Source organism: Notolabrus celidotus, chromosome 18 (assembly GCF_009762535.1).
Source record: "Notolabrus celidotus isolate fNotCel1 chromosome 18, fNotCel1.pri, whole genome shotgun sequence".
NCBI classification, from domain to species: Eukaryota; Metazoa; Chordata; class Actinopteri; order Labriformes; family Labridae; genus Notolabrus; species Notolabrus celidotus.
Genome location: NC_048289.1, coordinates 28,915,845 through 28,936,542, shown reverse-complemented (window position 1 = coordinate 28,936,542; position 20,698 = coordinate 28,915,845). Strand labels below are relative to the sequence as shown.

Below are 20,698 nucleotides of genomic sequence, written 5' to 3'. Positions count from 1 at the left end.
GAAAAACACCAAAAGATGGATTTAAACTTTCAGGGGAGCCTCCCAGAGCGAGCCTGCACCTTGATATGGACTTTGCAGAATCAGACAGTCATATAAAACGTCATAATTACACCCGAGTGTTTCAGGAATCAGTCTGGCATTATTCTCATCACTTTCACCTCTCAGTCCTGACTGTGTGTGTGTTTTTAGAGGGGAGGGATTAGTGGTGAGAAAATGTCATAAATTGCTGGCGCTCCTCCTCAAGCTAACCATAAAACAGACCCACCCAAACGGGGCTGGAGACGGTGGTTGTCGTGCTTCACTCTGCTCTGTAATTCACATCTGAGGGGGGAGTGTGTGTTCACAAGTGTATACATGCTGTCCCTGTGTGTGTGTGTGTTTGTGTGTGTGTGTGTTTGTTTGTGTGTGTGGCATCAGTGGTATTTTTAGCTGCAGACAAAGTTCCTTGGAAGACTGAGAATCATTAGTCATGTCTCTGTTTTCCTGTCAGAGCTTTGAAATCACTTTGTAACATCTCTGCACCGACGTCTGCTTCTGATTCTGTTTGTTTGTCTGAACCAAGACGTGCGAGACTGAGCTGGAGGTTAAAAATAAACTGTCATCACTTTATCACTCTGTGTTTTGGTGATTCAACAGCACACTGGAGCTGAAACCAGGACCCTTACTGGTCTTCTTGGAGTCAGAATGATAGCTATGTCAGCATTTCCACTATAGCTGCCCATCTTTTGGCTTTAAGGCAGTGTTTCCCAAAAGTAGTCAAAATCTTGGTGGGGAACCCAAGTATATTTTGGCTTCTCAATTATAATGCCGACCATTTTTACATTTTTATCCTTATGAGATTGCCGTCCACCACTCTCTGTGAGTTGTGTTATGTGGCATCTTTATGAAACGTGCTGCTGCTGTCAAGAGGTCAGTGCCCCATGTACAGAGGTCGTAGTCCTCAAAACCGGCAGCCTTGGTTTGACCCTAATCTGTGATTCTTTGCCACTCTCTCCTTGTCTCCTACTCTATCCACTCTCCTATCCTCTGAATAAAGGCGTTAAATCCCCGAATACAACACTAAAAAAACAGATCAGACACTGACCGAAAAGGGAAATGAATGGAGGCAGGGAGGCACAAACTGCTGTGTGTATGAATCAATCAGTGAGGGGCACTCTCTGATTTTGGGGAGATGATCATCACAGTGCAGGGTCAGGTGTGTGTGCCTGATTGTCCTGATCTGGATCAGATTTGGGAAGCTTATATAAAATCCTGGGCTACATCTGAAAGCTCCCAAGTTACATCCTTCTGTTGTTCACTTTTGTCGTTCACTTGCCTCAATCACTTTCAGCGTTCACTTGAGGCGTTCACTTGCCCTGTTCACTTGCTTTGTTCACTTGCCTCGTTCACTTTCGTTGTTCACTTGCCTCGTTCACTTTCAGCGTTCACTTTCAGCGTTCACTTGCCCTGTTCACTTGCTTCGTTCACTTTCCTCGTTCACTTGAGCCGTTCACTTGCCTCGATCACTTTTGTCGTTCACTTTCGGCGTTTACTTGCCTCGTTCACTTTCCTCGTTCACTTGACGCGTTCACTTGCCCTGTTCACTTGCTTTGTTCACTTGCCTTGTTCACTTGAGCCGTTCACTTGCCTCGATCACTTTTGTCGTTCACTTTCGGCGTTTACTTGCCTCGTTCACTTGAGGCGTTCACTTTCCCTGCTCACTTGCTTCGTTCACTTGCCTCATTCACTTGCCTCGATCACTTTCTTCGTTCACTTGCCTTGTTCACTTTCGTTGTTAACTTGAGGCGTTCACTTGCCATGATCACTTGCTTCGTCCACATGCACCTTTCACTTCCATCGTTTACTTGCCTCGTTCACTTCCGTCGCTCACTTCCGTCGTTCACTTCCGTCGTTCACTTCCGTCGTTCACTTCCGTCGTTCACTTCCTTCGTTCACTTCCGTCGTTCACTTCCGTCGTTAACTTGCTTCGTTCACTTCCATTGTTCACTTACTTGTTGACTTGCTTCGTTCACTTGCTTCGTTCACTTGCTTCGTTCACTTCCATTGTTCACTTGCTTGTTGACTTGTTTGTTGACTTGCTTCGTTCACTTGCTTCGTTCACTTGCCTCGTTCACTTCCGTCGTTAAGATGCAGTGTTCACTTCCGTCGTTCACTTCCGTCGTTCACTTGCTTCGTTCACTTCCGTCGTTCACTTGCTTCGTTCACTTGCCTCGCTCACTTGCTTCGTTCACTTCCGTCGGGAGGAAAGGACGTCTCATGTCCCATAAAACAAATTTCCTTGTTTCCTCTCTCCTTCTCCTCATTTCCTTGCACCTCTGGTGAGAGCGACTAAGACCCAAGTGAACGATGCGAGGGTGGAACTTTAGAGCTTTGAGCTGCACCCCTGGGCTCCAGTTCCAGGTGCTGACTCATTAGCTCAACGTCTGAGGTAGTGAGAGGTTTCTCCATGTTTCACTTCCTTTTAAAGGAAAGTCATTTTTTGACACTCGGTCTCTTCAACCCCGGCCTTTTTGTGTGTTGGCATCTTTGTCCACCTTTCTCTTTAGTATAAGGAGTTATTCCTGAGTTTGGCAGCATTAGTTTTGTTCCTCCTTTTTCTGAGCTTTCTAAGGGAAACAGTCATACCTGTGTCAGACCCAGAAAATGTCAGAAAAATGTCAGAAAAATGTCAGAAAAATGTCAGAAAAATGTCAGTGTTTCCAGCGGAAATAAAAAATATGATGCAGAAATAAACACCTTATAACTAGGACTTCTATCGGCATCGTGATACCTGTTTAAACTATTCCACTGTGGTTTTCACACCATGCAACCTTTGAGTTTGATGTTTGCTGCAGAATACAATTCAGTATTTGTTAGTCTAACTTAATTCAAGTCAATCCCGGTGCAGTTATTCACTATATTTGGCTCTAATTTCAGCAAACTTTGATGATTGCTGTGATGTATTCAGCTGCATAACTGTGGCATTAAAGCATCTGATACCAGCACATACAAGAGTGGGAGTCCGACCCTTCTTATATCATATTTGCTGCTTTTATGTTCCCTCTCTCTTCCTCCCTGTATCTCTCCATGCTCGCTCTCTCTCTCTCTCTCTCCCTCTCTCTGTCTCTGTATCGTTTCCTGGCAGCTCTTGGGAGGGGTCCTTTTTGGGAAGAGATCACACGGCTGCAGGTCAGCGCAGTTCAGACACACTTCCCTTCACAGCTGGACTCAGAGAGATGAGTTAGAGGGAGTCAACTGTTACACCTCAGGATTCATGGATGGATAACAAACCCTCCCTTCTTGTTGTTCTGTGTTTTTAAGACATGAAACCCTTCTTTACTCGTGTGTCAGCTGTTATCTAGCCTTTAGTTTTATAAACCACGGCCCAGATCAGTCCCTAAAGTAAGAAATGACCTCAAATGAGCGTGTTTCCAAATTTAAATCTGATCAGTTTCCGTGCAGCTATAAATAGCTTTTTTAGGACGCTACTGTGAGCCATGAAGTCCTCTAATCTCTGTCCCCATGTGTCATTTTAAATCCTCCTAAATGAAAGAGGAACAGATGGATCACACACGCTCTGACTGATTGTCTCTCCTCTCTTCTCTGAACGTGATTCTTGGACGCTGCTCATAAATTAAAAGCTGTGCAGCACCTCTGGGCCTGTATAAACTCAGCCTGTGTGTTTATGAACCGTGCAGCTTTGACTCAGGATGATGTCAGTGTGGTTTTCTCAGTGTGAAATGTTTTGTTACAGGGTGGGAAATTAAAACAATCAAAGCCACATTGGCACTTCTAACAGCAGGATTTATACAAACCCTCCTCTTTCAGCTTGATTGAAGTGTTTATTGTCCCGGGCTTCGTGTCATTGAGTGATTTCTGTGTTTCAAAATGTCAATCTTGCTCTTGTGAGCCAGGAGTCTGCTTTGAATTAGTTTGATAGACATTCACACAACTGGGATCAACTTTTAACAGCTGTATTTAAAGAGGCAGCTTGATTACCTGGTGAGTTAGAGTTAGATCTAACTTGAAAAAGAGAATTATAAGAAATGAACTTTGTTGAAGTTGGAGGCTCAGAGGGCAGCAGTGCAAACAGCATGGAAACTGACATGATTTACAAACATAGTTCTCACAAGGACAGAGCATTATGATCATTACTACAAAGGTGAGCTTTACACTTAAAGGTGACATATCACGCTTTTTTTCATCAACATATATTGGTCTAAGAGGTCCCCAAAACATGTATTTAAATGCTCAAAAAAACACTTTGAAATCAGATTTTGGCATGCCTGAAAAGCCCTCTTCTTCAGCCCTCCTCAGAACACTCTGTTTTCTGTGTCTGTGCCTTTAAATGAGAGCGAGCTCTCTGACCACGCCCCCTCAGGAAGTGGATGTGGCCTCGGCTCTCCAGCACGTTGATCTAATGCTTACATGTTGGCTGAATATACACGGCAGCTATACATATATAGCTATGTGGCTATGCTAACTAGTGCTAGCACTTATGCATGATAAATAAAAATCATCCACTAGATCTTCAAATCTGCAGACGTGGGGAGTAAAACCGACCTTTGTGTTTATTAAGACAGCCTACAACTAGCATGCCTCCCTCCTAAGCTCCTTGTTAGCACACATGTGTGCAGGGAATGAAAAACAGAGGAGGGGTTGAGTTGTATTTTATACAGTCTATGGGCTGAACAAGCTCCGAGCTCTGACTTCCTGTTACAGACCGGATGGCGTTGTGACGTATGAAAAACACTGAAAACTGAAACGGCTGGTTTCACACACATTTACAGAAAGGTGGAGAAATCAGAACAGGGGCAGAATGGATTCTTTTACTTTTCAGGGGGTTTGTAGACATGCCAGGGACACATATTTCAGGTAGAGAACCATTAAAAAGTCGATTTTGCATGATATGTCACCTTTAAGGCCTGAACGTATTAAAATACATTTAATTACACAAGTAATAAAAGACACTGGGGATGCTCCGAAGCAACTAATTTTCCTGTTGTTTAAACCAAAATTTAAAAACAGTCTAAGGAAGTACATTTTTGCTGAGTGTGGCTAACACTAGCAGAGCTAGTACCACCAGCTTTCAGTCCTCCTTTTCCATCTCCGATCCGCTACTACTTAGTTGCATGATTATTTCCTGATAATGTCCTGTAAAAAAAAAAATGTAATACTCATCATTGGGGGAAAGTTGAGACAAAGCTCGTAAGGGCCAAATTCTACCAGATTCGTGTACACCGGACTTCCACCATTTCTGTGTCTAGTCCGTCTCCGATCCGCTGTGGTCCAGCTCAGTGCTCTCTCGATTGTCAACACCTGCCGGTTGCATTTTCAGAACCGAGCACAGAGCAGGAACGCCGGACAGCTGGAGTCATGTGACTAGTGTTTTTCCCACAGTAATCACTGAATCAAGGATTCTCCTCCTCCTCCTCTCCTCATCCATGTTGTCTTTCTGGTACTCTGAAAACCTCTGACCTGTTGACTCCAGGTCCTGGCTCCGCTCATCATGACTTTGGTTTGTTGTTGTAGTTAAGTGAAATACAATCTGGTGATAACACAGAGTGTTTTATTCTGAAAATGAACCTGATGTTTTCATTCTGTTTTGGTGAAACCTGACTACCTGTCCCGCTCCATCTGCTCTGTTGAGATTGATGCGTCGTGCTCCGGCATTCGGCACAGCGCAGATCCAGTGGAAGTTAACACATTGACTAGAATAGAAACCTATTAGATCTGGTGTTGGTTCGGCGTTGAGCGTTAGGCGAATCAACCAGACACAGACTTCAAGCAACTTTATCTCTTATGTCTAGATCAAAACACTGACAAACCATGCTGCACTATGAGGTGCTATCTGTCATCTGTGCCTGTTTACATCTGGATAGTAGAGCATCATATCACCACTTCCCATTAACAGGAGCAAGAGCTTCGGCTAGAGGTCAACTATATTAAAGTTACTAATAACTTGTTAACAGACCAGTAACTCTGGTGCAGACTAACAAGGGTGACAACGTTTAATCAGTCAATTTAATGTGCACATCCCTACTTGTTTTATTCTAGTTGTTGCTTTGCCTAGATATGTAGCATTTATTTACATATGATTAGGGCTATTTAGGTATAAGAGTGGCATGGAGTGACCAGATGATGGACCTTTTTTTGTCAGTTGGTGAATAAAGAAGTCTATAAGTCAACTTTTAATGTTATTTTTGGCTTAAATCTGCTTAGAATTACAAACATGGTGACGCTGATATAAGATAAAGAGTTTCACATCCTGTCTGTGATCTGACTTTTTATATTAGTGATATTATACTGAGGGGTGAAATCAGTGTTCACTGTCTGAGAGAGTATCAATAGCTACGGCTACCTTTTTGTTAACACAATACAACTTTAACCACTCATATTAAAAGACTTTAATATATCACATTAGCAGTGTTTACAAGCCCTTCAGCCCACATTTGGATCAGCTTGTTGCTCACATTAGTTCCTGCAGATGTTTGCGTAATGGATAGCAGACCCTGCCACCTTCTCTCTGTGCACGCCCAGCTGGTACTCCACATTAACCCCTCCCTGCCTGTGCACCATTGTTGACAGTCCCACCTAGAAGCCATTGTACATGTCGCGTTAAGTGGGCCGCTGGTTGCTGTGTCGGCCCGTGTAGGGGGAGACGGAGAGCCGGACTGAGACAAAGACCTCCGATTGACGCGCGAACAATGGAGCAGGCACACAGCAGCCTCCTGACCGAGGGGAGCGAGGGCACAATGGATCTTTTTCTGCAGCAGGGGAGGGAGAGAGAGCATGTTAGCTTAGCTGCTCTGAGACATGATTGTAGATCTGCTAATTCAGTGCATATCTGTGGGCAGATCTGACACTAAAAGATCACCGTTTCAAGTTTTGCTTGGTTATTTTATGCAAAGTTTTACTTTATATATTTAACCTCACAGAATGTATACAACTCATCACCATGGAGGACATTTAAAGGCCGTATTTGGACTTGTGCTCCGGCGTATTTACATGTTTTTCAGAGAAGTTTTTGCAATCCATCCAAAGTAAACTTTACAGTCACATTACAGGACAAGAACCATACCTTTTGTTTTAAGGATAGGTTTGCTAACGTTTTTTCATATTGTTGCCGTTCTTCTTTGTCTAAAATGGGGGGGGGAAATACCCTCTTTCTGTCTGCACCAAATATATTCCAAAGTTTACCTGAAGAAAATAAAGTGCTTCAGATGTCTGACCTGTGGTGGACATCTTCAAATGTAACAGTCAGTCTTGTTAGCTTGTTGTGAGATCGTGATTACGCAACCTATCATCCTACTTTGTCCACAAGGGGGCGCCAACATTGTCACAGTGCAAAAGTTCCTACCAGGAGCTTTAACAGAAACTTTTGGGTGCAAAATATTGGATATAGGGGACGGGTCAAGTCAAGTCAAGTCAACTTTATTTATATAGCACATTTAAAAACAACCAGTGTTAGCTGAAGTGCTTAACAAGATACAAAGTAAAAAGTACATGAAGACAACAATAAACAACAACATAACAGGATATTACTGTCCCCTTCACGAGGAGAAGGCCAAAGAGAAGAGATGTGTCTTCAACACAGATTTAAAACATTCAACAGTGGGGGCCGATCTTAATTGGAGGTGGCAAGCCATTCCAGAGCTTGGGGGCCGCTGCTGCAAAGGCTCGGTCGCCCCGGGTTTTAAGGCGGTTGTGAACATGGAGAAGATCAGCCAAGTAGGATGGTGCCGATCCATTTAGGGCCTTGTACGTTAAAAGCCCAATCTTAAAATCAATCCTGTGACGGACTGGGAGCCAGTGGAGAGCACGCAGCACAGGTGTGATGTGCTCCCTCTTTTTCCTGCCAGTCAGGGTCCACCATAACGATAATATCACGATGGAGCGATGCAGCAATAACTTTCATAAAACTTGCGATAAATTGAAAGACAATCATACAACGATAAACCTCGAGATTTATTAACTGCGCTTTGGTTTGGACTCACTGAGATGAATGAGTGTGGAGGGAGAGCTCGGGTAATTATTTATGATTCACACCTGTGTTTTACATACTGTGTGTGCTCATAAAAACCCTTCTTTATTCCCATGCTGCACCCCAAACACTCACTCTTGCACCAACTTAGGGTTCTTCTAGTCATTCATAGAGTACTTTTCTAAGTCCAAGTTACAAAGTGCTTTACAAGGTCAGCATAATGAAACCAGCAGATCATAAAACCATAAGACATTTTAATAGACGGACTTTGAGTTTATCTAAAAGTAGTTTCAAGACAGGCGTTAAAGACGCAGTAAATCAGTGGCAGCTCACTACAAAAATATGAGGCTCAAATTTTTCAGACAAAGCTGCACAATTAGTGAAACAATCGGCTTTAATGTGCACATGATCTGTGCTGACGAGGATTATATCAGCAAACTGTTACAACTCTAGAGTAAAAATGATATTTAACACTGAAGTCTCGACGTGTCTGCTTGTGTCCTGAACCGAGGCCACACATGAGCATCATGTCATTGTCTGTCAGTCGTGCCAGTTTGTGCACCGCCTGACATACATGATGAATGCTCAGAACACAAAAGGGTGAGCTGCTCCATGCATGTGCTGATAAGTGAAGCACATACAGCTGTGGTAAAGCATTGTTGCTGCTAGCTGCTGCTTCTAATCCCACCTCATAACACTGCAAACATACTCACCCTTTTTTATGCACAAGTTAATGCCCTTAATGTTAATTAAATCAGAGTTCATTTCTAATACGATGAAAGCTACTTACTTATTGTGATACTCATTGTTTTGTTTGTGCGTTTTTCATAACTTGATGTACTTTCTTTAGTCTGTGTTCAAGTTAAAAGCTTAAACCGTTGATGTGAGGGCTGCGCAGAAATATTGACACACCAATATTAGCGCTCTTACAGCCAAATTCCACCAGATCCGTGTCCGGTTAGTCTCCAGTCCGTCATGGCACATCCGATAGGTTTCTGTTCTAGTCAATTTGTTAACTTCCACTGGAGCCGCTCTGTTGCGTTCCGGCTCTGTCTCTGATCCGGCAGGTCCGAGCCCTCTGGATCAGATACACAAGACTTCTATTTTTGCCGGTTGCCGGAGCACGACGGATCAATCTCAACAGAGCAGATGGAGCGGGACAGGAAGTCAGGTTTCACCAAAACAAAATGAAGACATCCGGTTAATTTTCAGAATAAAACACTCTGTGTTATCACCAGATCGTATTTCACTTAACTACAACAACAAACCAAAGTCATGATGAGCGGAGCCAGGCCTGGAGTCAACAGGTCAGAGGTTTTCAGAGGACCAGAAAGACAAGGATGAGGAGAGGAGGAGGAGGAGAATCCTTGATTCAGTGATTACCACAGGGAAACCTCGGTCACATGACTCCAGCTGTCCGGCGGTCCTGCTCCGTGCTTGGTTCTGAAAATGCAACCAGTGCTCGTTGACGGATAAGAGAGCACAGAGCCGGGCTGCAGCGGATCGGAGACAGATTGGACAGAAATCTGGTGGAAGTCCGGGGTTAGATATTTGTTTTCATGATAGTACAGATATTTTCCTGCCCCTCAAATTGATGCATTGAATTAATAAAGATGTCCTTTTCTTTCCCTCAAATCACAACGACCTCCACACCTGTAGATGTCACTATCCGGCTAGTCCATTTACCATGTACAAACTAAATACTATCATGTCACAGTGGATTACTCTGCCATTTGAGATTCCAACTCTTTGAACTGGCGCGCAAAGAATCATGGGATATGTTGAGCCAGGAAGGATGCAACCTCTGCAGGCTGGGAAAAGAAGGACACATTTGTCGGCCATGTTTGTAGGGGCATTCGACGTGCTGCAGTGACGCATCCAGTCTTCAAATGCGACCTTTGAAGGCTGCACCCCCTGAAATGGGACACAGCTATGGATTTAATTGCATGCTACATTTTGTATTCTCAGTTTTGCTTATAGATTTTCAATCAGTTGTGCAAAGTATCCTAATAAGTATCATCGTATTGTGAAGGCTGTGCCACTACCCATCCCTTGTTGATGCTGTTTTTTACAGTTGGTGGTCTTACCAGAAAGAAACGTTTGTATAAGAGAGGATGATGGATGGAAAAGGCAAAGGTTGAATCCATTTAAAGCATCAAGGTTGGAGAAACACTGATATACAAGAACAGAGTCACGAACATGTGTTCACAGCCTTAAACTTCATGTTGTGGTCGACACACAAGGACTTTAATGTTGGCCAGAATAACAGGAACATCAAAGCATGCCTCTCATTCTAGCTCCACCAGAAAGGAAGCATTTTGTCTTGAAACATGATCAATATCTGGGAAGTATTTAAAGATTATGAACCCCTGATTGAGTTCATCTGAGAAGTTCTTCTAACCCTTAATCAGGAAAAGGTTCCTGTTGGGATGGTAGTGGAGTGAAATGCTTTAGGCCTGGTGTGCAGGGCAGCAGCAGAGGTTGGACAGCTGTGAAGAAAGAGGCCATTCTTCTGTAGGGAGAAAACTGGGATCCCGGTTCGCTTTGGAGAGGAAGGAAGTCAGTCAGGCAGGCGGCCCGGGGCAAAGAGAGGGAAAGAGAGAGAGAGAGGGGTGCAGAAATTAGGGGGCTAGACAAAGTGAATTACAGCTTTGGAAGTATGTGCAGATGAGAACACGAGCAAGGGTAGTTTAACACTTACTACTACAGATACAGGACGCTCAGAACAAAGGAGTTAAGGATATGGAAACCCTGCACACTTACTTACACTAACTCCATGCCAAAATATCAACTGAGTCATCATCAGGTGAATATTTTGATGAGAAGGCAGAAAAACTGTTCGTATGGAGAGCAAAAGCAGGTGGAACGTAATGCATGTTAATGATATCCATGGTTCGTTTTTTCTCTATAGACAGATATATGTATGCAAGTGCAGCCAACAATCTGTTCCTGATCCTCTGCTTGATGCTATGTCATGACAGCCAGTCAGTGTTAAGATTTCCCAGCTCCCTTGAATGCATCAGACATGTTCCATCAGACCTCTCTACAACAAACAAACATTTTAAAAGTTATATATTTAGGGCATTTTTGCCTTTATGAATAGGACAGCTGAAGAGAGGCAGGAAATGTGGGGAGCAGAGAGAGGGGGAGAACATGCAGTAAATGGTCGAGGCTTGAATCGAACCTACGACCTCTGCGACGAGGACCACAGCCTCTGTATGTTGGGCGCTTAGACCGCTAGGCCACCAGCGCCCCACAAACAGTGAAGTTGTTTCTTCTCTTGAAGACAGACCTGATGTGTTTAATTTTCAGTACATACAGTCAAAGTGAAGCAGAGTGAAGCTTTGGCGTAACGTACTGTTTACAGTGAAACTGAGACTCACTGGAAACAGAAGAATGGGCGCTCCTCTGGGGATCTGAACACGTGATAGCTTCTGAAGTTGACTCTGAACAAAGCAGCGTATTGGAAAAGTTAATCTTAGCTGCAAGTCGTCGATTGCTGAACAATGGCTGCACCTGCATGAGTGAGAAGTTAGCTATTGTTAGCGATAGCCGATGGGTCAAACACCTGATCTGCTCAGATTTGTTCTATTTCCTTCTACGACAAGTGAGTGAGCGAGTCAGTGATCCGAAAATGTTTCCTGGTGTTGATGCCGGGACATCCAGGGGAAACAGCTTCTTTGTGCACATTGTCCTAAACCAGGAAAAAGCCTTCCCCAAACTGTTAACACAAAGTTAGAAGCTCTTCATTGTGTTAAATATCACTTCATGTTGTCACGTTAAAACAGAAACATATAAACAGAGAGAGAGAGAGAAACACATTATTCATCTCACTTCCTTATTGAAGCTGTGAAAGCTGTGAGATTGTGAGATGCAAAACTTTCCCCTCTGGACAGACGGAGAACAGGAATTCTGTGTCAAGTTATTTATGGCTTGTTGACTTTTCTGTGTCAATATCTGATGAAGTGATAGGCCTTTGTTCTAATAAAAGTATTTCCGTCAAACATTAACGAATGTACTGATGTCCCTAAATGAACCCTGAACGTCGTACAGCTACACTCAGACATACCGCTCTTTTCTCTTCTCCCGTTTCATTTGTTTTGTTTTGAGGTTTTTGGTTTTGGACAGAAAGAAGCAATTTAAAGACGTCACTTTTGCTGACAGGGAAAACTTTTAACATACTTCACTGATAAAGCAGAGCCCATCAGAGCTTCTGTTACCGCATAGATGGAGGCTTATACTCTAATGTCCATCATCCACCAGAGAACTGGATGATTTCACTCCAATTTACCTGCATGAGTTTTTATAAATGGTACTTGAGATGAAAGTGTCTTCTGGACAGATCAGTGTGATACCAACTAAGTTTTTAACAGGATTTTTGTTAGTTTTTAACATTTCACAGTTCTATAAATACAGATTATTATCATAATTATTATTATTATTGCGTTTGGCTGTGGTAAAATGTAAATATTGTCATTTGCAGCCTTAGATAAAAAAAAGAGGAAGTTAAAAACAATAATTTTTCCAGATCTTTTAATTTTGTTTTACCTGTTGAAGTAAAAATAGAAAACCAAGTCACAGGACTTAAAGTGGCATATTTATTCTGGACTCTCTGTGGTTCTCTGTACAAATTGATTATTATTTTCAATATATTTTTTTTATTTAATTTAAATTTTTTAATTTATTATTTTTTCTGGTCATTCTTCCTATTTAAAAAAAAAAAATTATTATCATTGAATTTATTTTTGGCAATTCCTCCGTTTTTGTATTATTATTTATTAATTTTAATTAAAAAAAAAAATTCTTCTCTTTTTTTGTTGTTTTATCTGGTTGTTCTTCCATTTCTTTATCAAATGTATTTATCTTCTTCTTCTTCTCCTCCTTCTCCTTCTCAATCTTCTCCTTCTCCTCCTTCTTCTTCTCCTCCTTCTTCTTCTCCTTCTCCTCCTTCTCCTCCTCCTTCCCCTTCTCCTCCTTCTCCTCCTTCCCCTTCTCCTCCTCCTTCTCCTCCTCCTCCTCCTTCTCCTCCTCCTTCTTCTCCTCCTTCTCCTCCTTCTTCTTCTCCTCCTTCTCCTCCTTCTTCTTCTCCTTCTCCTCCTTCTCCTTCTCCACCTCCTCCTTCTCCTCCTCCTCCTCCTCCTTCTCCTCCTCCTTCTCCTCCTCCTCCTTCTCCTCCTTCTCCTCCTTCTCCTTCTCCTCCTCCTTCTCCTTCTTCTTCTCCTCCTTCTCCTCCTTCTCCTAAAGTCTTACCATATATTGTCTTTAACTTGATTCCAATAATTGTCTCATCGGTGATCTTTAACAATCAATGTTTTGTTGTTTTTTGTGTTAAAGATATTAAATGTGTAATAAAATCCACTTGGGTGCATAAATTATTCTTATTCACGAAAAAAATCAATTCAATTATCATTTTGATGATTCCCAACCTTGTGAGATTATCTGTTCAGAACTAACTGTAGTAGGATTATAATCCTAAATGTACCTTCTGTGTGTCCTCAGGTTCGAGAAGGGGAGGATCTACAGCTACATCGGAGAGGTGGTGGTCTCCGTCAATCCTTACCGTGCCATGAACATCTACGGCCGCGACACCATCGAGCAGTACAAGGGCCGCGAGCTGTACGAGAGGCCGCCGCACCTCTTTGCCATCGCTGACGCTGCTTACAAAGCCATGAAGAGGAGGAACAAAGACACCTGTATCGTCATCTCAGGTGACCGGGGAAGCCCCCCCTGCATGGGCTGCACAAAGACACGGTTCACCCTCTCGTGCAGTGAACACTTTAAATCTGAAATATTCTGGCCTGTGTTTGTCCTCTCTAACATCTAATCCAGAAACACTCCTGCTGTGATGATCCTTTATTTCCTCTTGTGATGTTTTTATCCTCTGAGATTCTGCACAACAGACTTCTTGAGAAAATATAAAGTTAAAAATAAATGTTCTTTTCTTCTGAAACATATTTCATGTGGTCTCAAGCTGTGTGTGGAAGCACGGAGGCATAATGCACAGAGTAGAGCAACACCTGGTGGTTGAAGGAGGAACTGAACCCACTCCACATCAACCCTGTGATATGACATGTTTCTAAACCAAGATAGAAAGCATGTTTGAGCTAATGCTGTTTCTAAAAGCTCAAAACTTGTGTGGTTTGATTACATATTGTTGTGACACACAGATTACAAATCTGAATTAGATTAGGATTAAGAAGAAAGAAGCAGCTCAGCTTTGTTGATGTTTCAGATCCCACGGTAGGAATAAAAGCATCACCTCATTTTGAGTGCCTAAAATTTTAGCTGCATTTCAACGCTGTTTTCTAAAATCAGTGTTTCTCAAAGTGGGGTTCAAGGACTTGCAGAGGTCCTTGAGGGGTTTCCAGGGGCCGAGTGCACGTGCAGGGTGTACAGTCATGGCCAAAAGTTTTGAGAATGACACAAATATTACATTTTCACAAAGTCTGCTGCTTCAGGGTTTTTAGGTGTTTTTGTCAGATGTTTCTATGGTATAATGAAATACAATTAGAAGCATTTCATAAGTATCAAAAGCTTTTATTGAGAATTACACAGAATTCATGTAATAAGCCAATATTTGCAGTGTTGACCCTTCTTTTTCAAGACCTCTGCAATTCTCCCTGGCATGCTGTCAATCAACTTCTGGACCAAATCCTGACTGATGGCAGTCCATTCTTGCATAATCAATGCTTGGAGTTTGCTTGGTTTTTGATTGTCCACAAGTTCTCAATGGGATTAAGATCTGGGGAGTTTCCTGACCAAGGGCCCAAAATCTTCATGTTTTGTTCCCCGAGCCATTTTGTTATGACTTTTGCTTTATGGCAAGGTGCTCCATCATGCTGGAAAAGGCATTCTTCATCACCAAACTACCCTCGGATGGTTGGGAGAAGTTGCTCTCGGAGGACGTTCTGGTACCATTCTTTATTCATGGCTGTGTTTTTAGGCAAGATTGTGAGAGAGCCCACTCCCTTGACCGAAAAGCAACCCCACACATGAACGGTCTCAGGATGCTTCACTGTTGGCAAGAGACAGGACTGATGGTAGCGCTCACCTCGTCTTCTCCGAACAAGCCTTCCTCCAGATGCCCCAAACAATCAGAAAGGGGATTCATCAGAGAAAATGACTTTACCCCAGTCCTCAGCAGTCCAGTCCCTGTACCTTCTGCAGAATATCAGTCTGTCCCTGATGTTTTTACTGGAGAGAAGTGGCTTCTTTGCTGCCCTCCTTGACACCAGGCCTTCCTCCAAAGGTCTTCGCCTCACTGTGTGTGCAGATGCACTCACACCTGCCTGCTGCCATTCCTGAGCAAGCTCTGCACTGGTGGTGGCCCGATCCCGCAGCTGTAACACCTTCAGGAGACGGTCCTGGCGCTTGCTGGACTTTCTTGGGCGCCCTGGAGCCTGTTTGGCAACAATTGAACCTCTCTCCTTGAAGTTCTTGATAATTCGATAGACCGTTGACTGAGGTGCAATCTTACTCGCTGCTATAAACTTCCCTGTTAGGCCCTTTTTGTGCAATGCAATGATGGCTGCACGTGTTTCCTTGCAGGTAACCATGGCTAACAGATGAGGAACAATGGTGTCATGCACCATCTTCCTTTTTAAAGTGTCCAGTCACTCAATCATGACAGATTGATCGCCAGCCTTGTCCTCATCAACACCCACACCTGTGTTAATGTGTGTGACACCTGTGTGTCATTGAAATGATGTTAGCTGGTCCTTTTGTGGCAGGGCTGAAATGCAGTGGAAATGTGTTTTTGGTGATAAAGTTCATTTTCAAGTCAAAGAGGGACTTTGCAATTAATTGCAGTTGAGCTGATCACTCCTCATAACATTCTGGAGTATATGCAAATTGCCATTATAAAAACTGAAACAGCAGACTTTTTGAAAATGTAATATTTGTGTCATTCTCAAAACTTTTGGCCATGACTGTACATCTGGGTGAAACTTTACATCTGATGTAGAGCTGAAAGTTATGACTGACTTTAAGGGAAGCCCTGAGCTCTGTTTGTGTCCCACCTGGGAGAAAACTGGGAGAGAGTGATGAAGTGACATGCAAGAAGGAAGCTGCAGCCTGGAGTTCAACCCAGGCCGTCCGTCCTATATATGGACACCTATTTTAACCACTAGGCTAAGGCTGAGTTACTGTAAATATCTGTGCACATCTTATCTTTTGGTTCATGTTATCCACACCTTTAGCAGATATTTCAAAAGAACAGGAGGAGAGTGTTATGTAGCCACACCACGTAACCATGCTCCACAAATGTTCATGTGGACACACACGATAAGACCGGGTGCAGCTACGACAGTTCTCAGCCAGGCTTGGTGAACTCTGGGAAAGTTTGAGTCAGAGAGTTTGTTTTAGCGAAATCTGATGTCAGAGATACGAACAGCTTAGCTCATGCCCAGCTGATGCACTCAGCTGCAGGAGTCTCCAGGAGTGTTTTCCACCAACATGTGAAACCCTGTCAGACACTCCCTGTTCTAAAACACATAACATCTTCATTTAAATGTATTCAATCCTTTCAAACGAGGGTCCATTATGTGATTTCTTATACTTCTTGCATCCTTGACGTCATAATTCTTCAGAGACACTGATTTCAACATCTTGTTTTTTCATTTTTAAAGGCTCTTTGTTATGTGTTTTATTGCAGGGGAAAGTGGAGCAGGGAAGACCGAGGCCAGCAAGTACATCATGCAATACATCGCTGCTATCACCAATCCCAATCAGAGGGCTGAGGTTGAAAGGTGAGCGGCTTTGTTATTACTCTGACACACAGTTTAAACCTTAACACACTGCAGAGCGTGTACAGAGTTCGATTACTCAACATCACACATGATAAGACAGAGAGGAGTTCTTGTGACTCTGAAGCACAAACAAAAGTTAAAAGTGATGCATGAAGGTGTGTTTAGATTATCATGCTGCAAAAACTCAACCTTGCATATCTTGATATTTTTGCACAGGTGTGTAATAAAAGTAATCTTCATAATCTTATCACAGCTCCTTTTTTTAAATGTAGCTCCTTGTGATCATCCAGGATCTGATGCAGCCTGTAGTCAGAGTCTTTTAGATCATAGTGAAATATAAACCAGCTCCCACCCACACACATGAGGTTAACTATCACCACAGATTATCATGTTTAAGTGTCAGCTGGATACATGTAAAGTGGACACTAAGAGATAATCTGTGATTCAAAGTACACAACATGTGGGTCAGAGATTAGGAGAAGATGTAGGAAGTGAAAGGTTTGTAGGTCAACTTTATGGACGCAGATAAACGGTGAACTTAAACAGCTGGAACACACACACACACACACACACACACACACACACACACACACACACACACACACACATCTCTGCGGCTGTTTACTGCTGATACTTAACCGCATATGTAAATGAACACACACATACTAAACATTAAACACTATTTACAGCATGATAGAGAAGGATATATGGTTTTAAATAAGATAAGAGTAACAGGTCAGTATGTAACAGAAACATGTCTATCAAAATCTCACTGTTTCTCATACTGTGTATGTTTTTAATAACCTGGTGCAATTTTATCTGTGCAATAACTTACCTCACTATCTATTCATCAGATAGAAGTGTACATAGTGTGTTTATATATCTGTTATATTTACTATAATTTATTTTATTCTTTTTTTATTATTTATTTATTTATGTTTATTTTATTTTATTTTATTTTATTTTATTTTGTTTTGTTTTGTTTTAATTTATTTAATCTAATTTAATTTAATTTTGTTTAATTTAATTTTATTCCACTTTATTTTATTTTGTTTAATTTAATTATATATATATTTTACTTTATTTTACCTTTATTATTATTATTATTATTATTATTATTATTATTATTATTATTATTATTATTATTATCATCATCATATTTTTAACTATGTAAGTACATTGTTGTATTCCCCTCTCCTGTGTTGCTGGAACAAAATCATTTACCCCAATGGGGAACATTAAAGTATATCTTATCTTATCTTATCTTATCTTATCTTATCTTATCTTATCTTATCTTATCTTATCTTATCTTATCTTATCTTATCTTATCTTATCTTATCTTATCTTATCTTATCTTATCTTATTTTAAAAATATAAGCTATAAATGTGAAGATGAAATAAGTAAGATATGTCAGCTTTCTGTAAACACAAATAAACACCATGTAAAGAGAGATAGAATAAATATCAATACAGCAGTAAGTCCCACACAAACATTGGCCGTTAGTATGGGAATAAATATTACATTAGTATAAATTAAAATCTGCACAGATGCATCCAAATAGGAATAAGACATTTCACATTACACATGTTGTTGATTCTTAATTGATTTCGATCTCTATGTAACAGCACACAGTGTGTAACAAGGTGCTTTACACTCGGTCGACCTCCTAACGTGTAAAATCCTCCCGGCTCCCCGCAGGGTAAAAAACATGCTGCTCAAATCCAACTGTGTCTTGGAGGCCTTCGGGAACGCCAAGACCAACCGCAACGACAACTCCAGCCGCTTCGGCAAATACATGGACATCAACTTTGACTTCAAGGGAGATCCCATCGGAGGCCACATCAACAACTACCTGCTGGAGAAGGTGAAGAGGGGTCGGGTTACAAGGGTTGTCGTACCTCCTTCCTCCTGGGAACAAATGTTTCTTACTCTCACAGATACTTAAGTGAAGTCGTTTCTCTGAAAAAGGGAAAATGTCTGATGTTTATTGTATGCAAAATGATTCTCCAGCCAAGCATCTGTTCAAAATATGTCCCAGGGGATAGCTAACTCATGAGAGGTTACAAACCTGGGGTTCTGCATGCTCCTTGGAAAGGTTTGATATGATTTAACTCAAAGGTTTTATGATTGGGAACAAGATATCATTATTTTCTGCTTCAAGCCACAAAAATGAACTAAAAAAATAAGAATATTTTGCAGAAATATAATTCTTTAGTCTTATGTAAAGCTTTTCTTTTAAGGGTCTGAAGCCAGAAACATGTAGAAACAAAAGCTTTTATAATAACAGAGTGTTTTCAGTCTTCTTGTTGCACTCACCTGGTTTTTCCACCCGTCTCCTCCCCTCACAGTCCAGGGTCATTTTCCAGCAGGCAGGAGAGAGGAGCTTCCATTCATTCTACCAGGTAAACATGTTTGTGTGTGTCCACCTGTGTGTTTACATAAGACAGAGTATGCTCAGTGTGTGTGTGTGTCGTTTATTTCCATATGTATTTTAATGAAGCATGCAGAAGTATGAATCCCTGCAGCATGTCTGAGTCATAGAGATGTTTTCGTCGCTACATGTAGGAGTTCAGTGAGAAATCTTTACTATGGATGAACTGTGACGGTATGTGATGACTCAAGCTGCAGTGTATACATTATGTATGAGTGTGTATGAGTAAAGAGGTCAGAAATTACAGCTTACAACATGATAAATAGCATGTGCTGTAGGCCTGTAATAACCTTAAAATGATGCATAAACACAGTAAAGGCAGCGTATAGTAACTCACACGACTCATCCCCAAAGAAACATCAACATCTAGGAGACACATCATCTTATTTACTTTCTTGTTAGACTTCCCATGTCTTCTTTTATTCTACAGACATTTAGTCCCCCATAAATAAGAAATACAATAATTTAGAAATACAGACTCACAAAAAGGAAATAGAAGATGTATATATAAAAAATAAAAAGAAATAATCCTGACAGCCAAAATAAGTTAAAGAAAATTACAACTTAATACAAATAATAAGTAACAAAATAATAAGTACATAAAAGAGCGCTCCCTTTTGTCATAGCTCATAAGGCCAGAGTACATTGGGCTTTGCTGAGTGATTGGTTTTCCATGTTTTCATAATTAATAATAATAATAATAATAATAATTTTATTTGTAGAGCACTTTTCAAAACCAGGTTACAAAGGGCAGCAAAATAAAACAGGCATCATTAAAACACACAAGTCAAGATAAAGACATAAAACACATTTTAAAAGACATAAAATTCCCCTAAAAGAACTCTAAAGGAATAACATTCTTTTAAGATATATTTCCTAAGACGGTTAAAATAAAGTCAGATAAAATTCAGATAAAATCCGGGAAAGCTCTGCGATAAAAGTATGTTTTAAGAAGGGATCTAGAAGGTCTCACTGACTCAGCAGACCTGATCTCCTACGTCCCCTTTGTTCTTTAAGTTATAAGTGAGCAGCTTCAGTCTCAAAGTATCATTCAAGATTTCTTCAAACAAATGAAATGTTGGAGGTCTTTCTGATTCCAGTTAAGCAGAATGCATGTATTTGCTGTATAAGATATTATTGCCAATCCATTTTGCGGATACTGGATCCAGCATAGTGCTGATATTGCACAATTATTTATTTAATTTAATTTAATTTAATTTAATTTAATTTAATGTAGTTTAATTTAATTTAATTTAATTTACTTTAGTTCAATTTAATTTAATTTAATTTACTTTACTTTAATTTAATTTAATTCCATTTAATTTAATTTAATTTATTTTACTTTAATTTAATTTAATTTAATTTACTTTACTTTAATTTAATTTAATTCCATTTAATTTAATTTAATTTATTTTACTTTAATTTAGTTTAATTTAATTTACTTTAGTTTAATTTAATTTAATTGTATTTAATTTAATTTAATTTAATTTAGTTTAATTTACTTTAGTTTAATTTTATTAAATTTTATTTAATTAAATTGTATTACATTTTTTTTT

At 40.8% G+C, this 20,698-nt stretch overlaps 1 protein-coding gene across 2 annotated transcripts in view; it reads left to right on the top strand.

The window, feature by feature from the left end:
* myo1d (myosin 1D) overlaps positions 1-20,698 on the top strand; it is a 222,369-nt gene that overhangs the window by 30,809 nt on the left and 170,862 nt on the right. For both annotated transcript variants that reach the window (XR_004634705.1, XM_034707602.1), the window contains exons 2-5: positions 13,463-13,671; positions 16,617-16,710; positions 18,410-18,575; positions 19,060-19,113. Coding sequence is in view for 1 of the 2 variants with exons in the window: in XM_034707602.1 (XP_034563493.1) it covers positions 13,463-13,671; positions 16,617-16,710; positions 18,410-18,575; positions 19,060-19,113 (523 nt within the window). In the remaining variant the exon portion in view is untranslated. The remainder of the gene's footprint in view (positions 1-13,462; positions 13,672-16,616; positions 16,711-18,409; positions 18,576-19,059; positions 19,114-20,698) is intronic.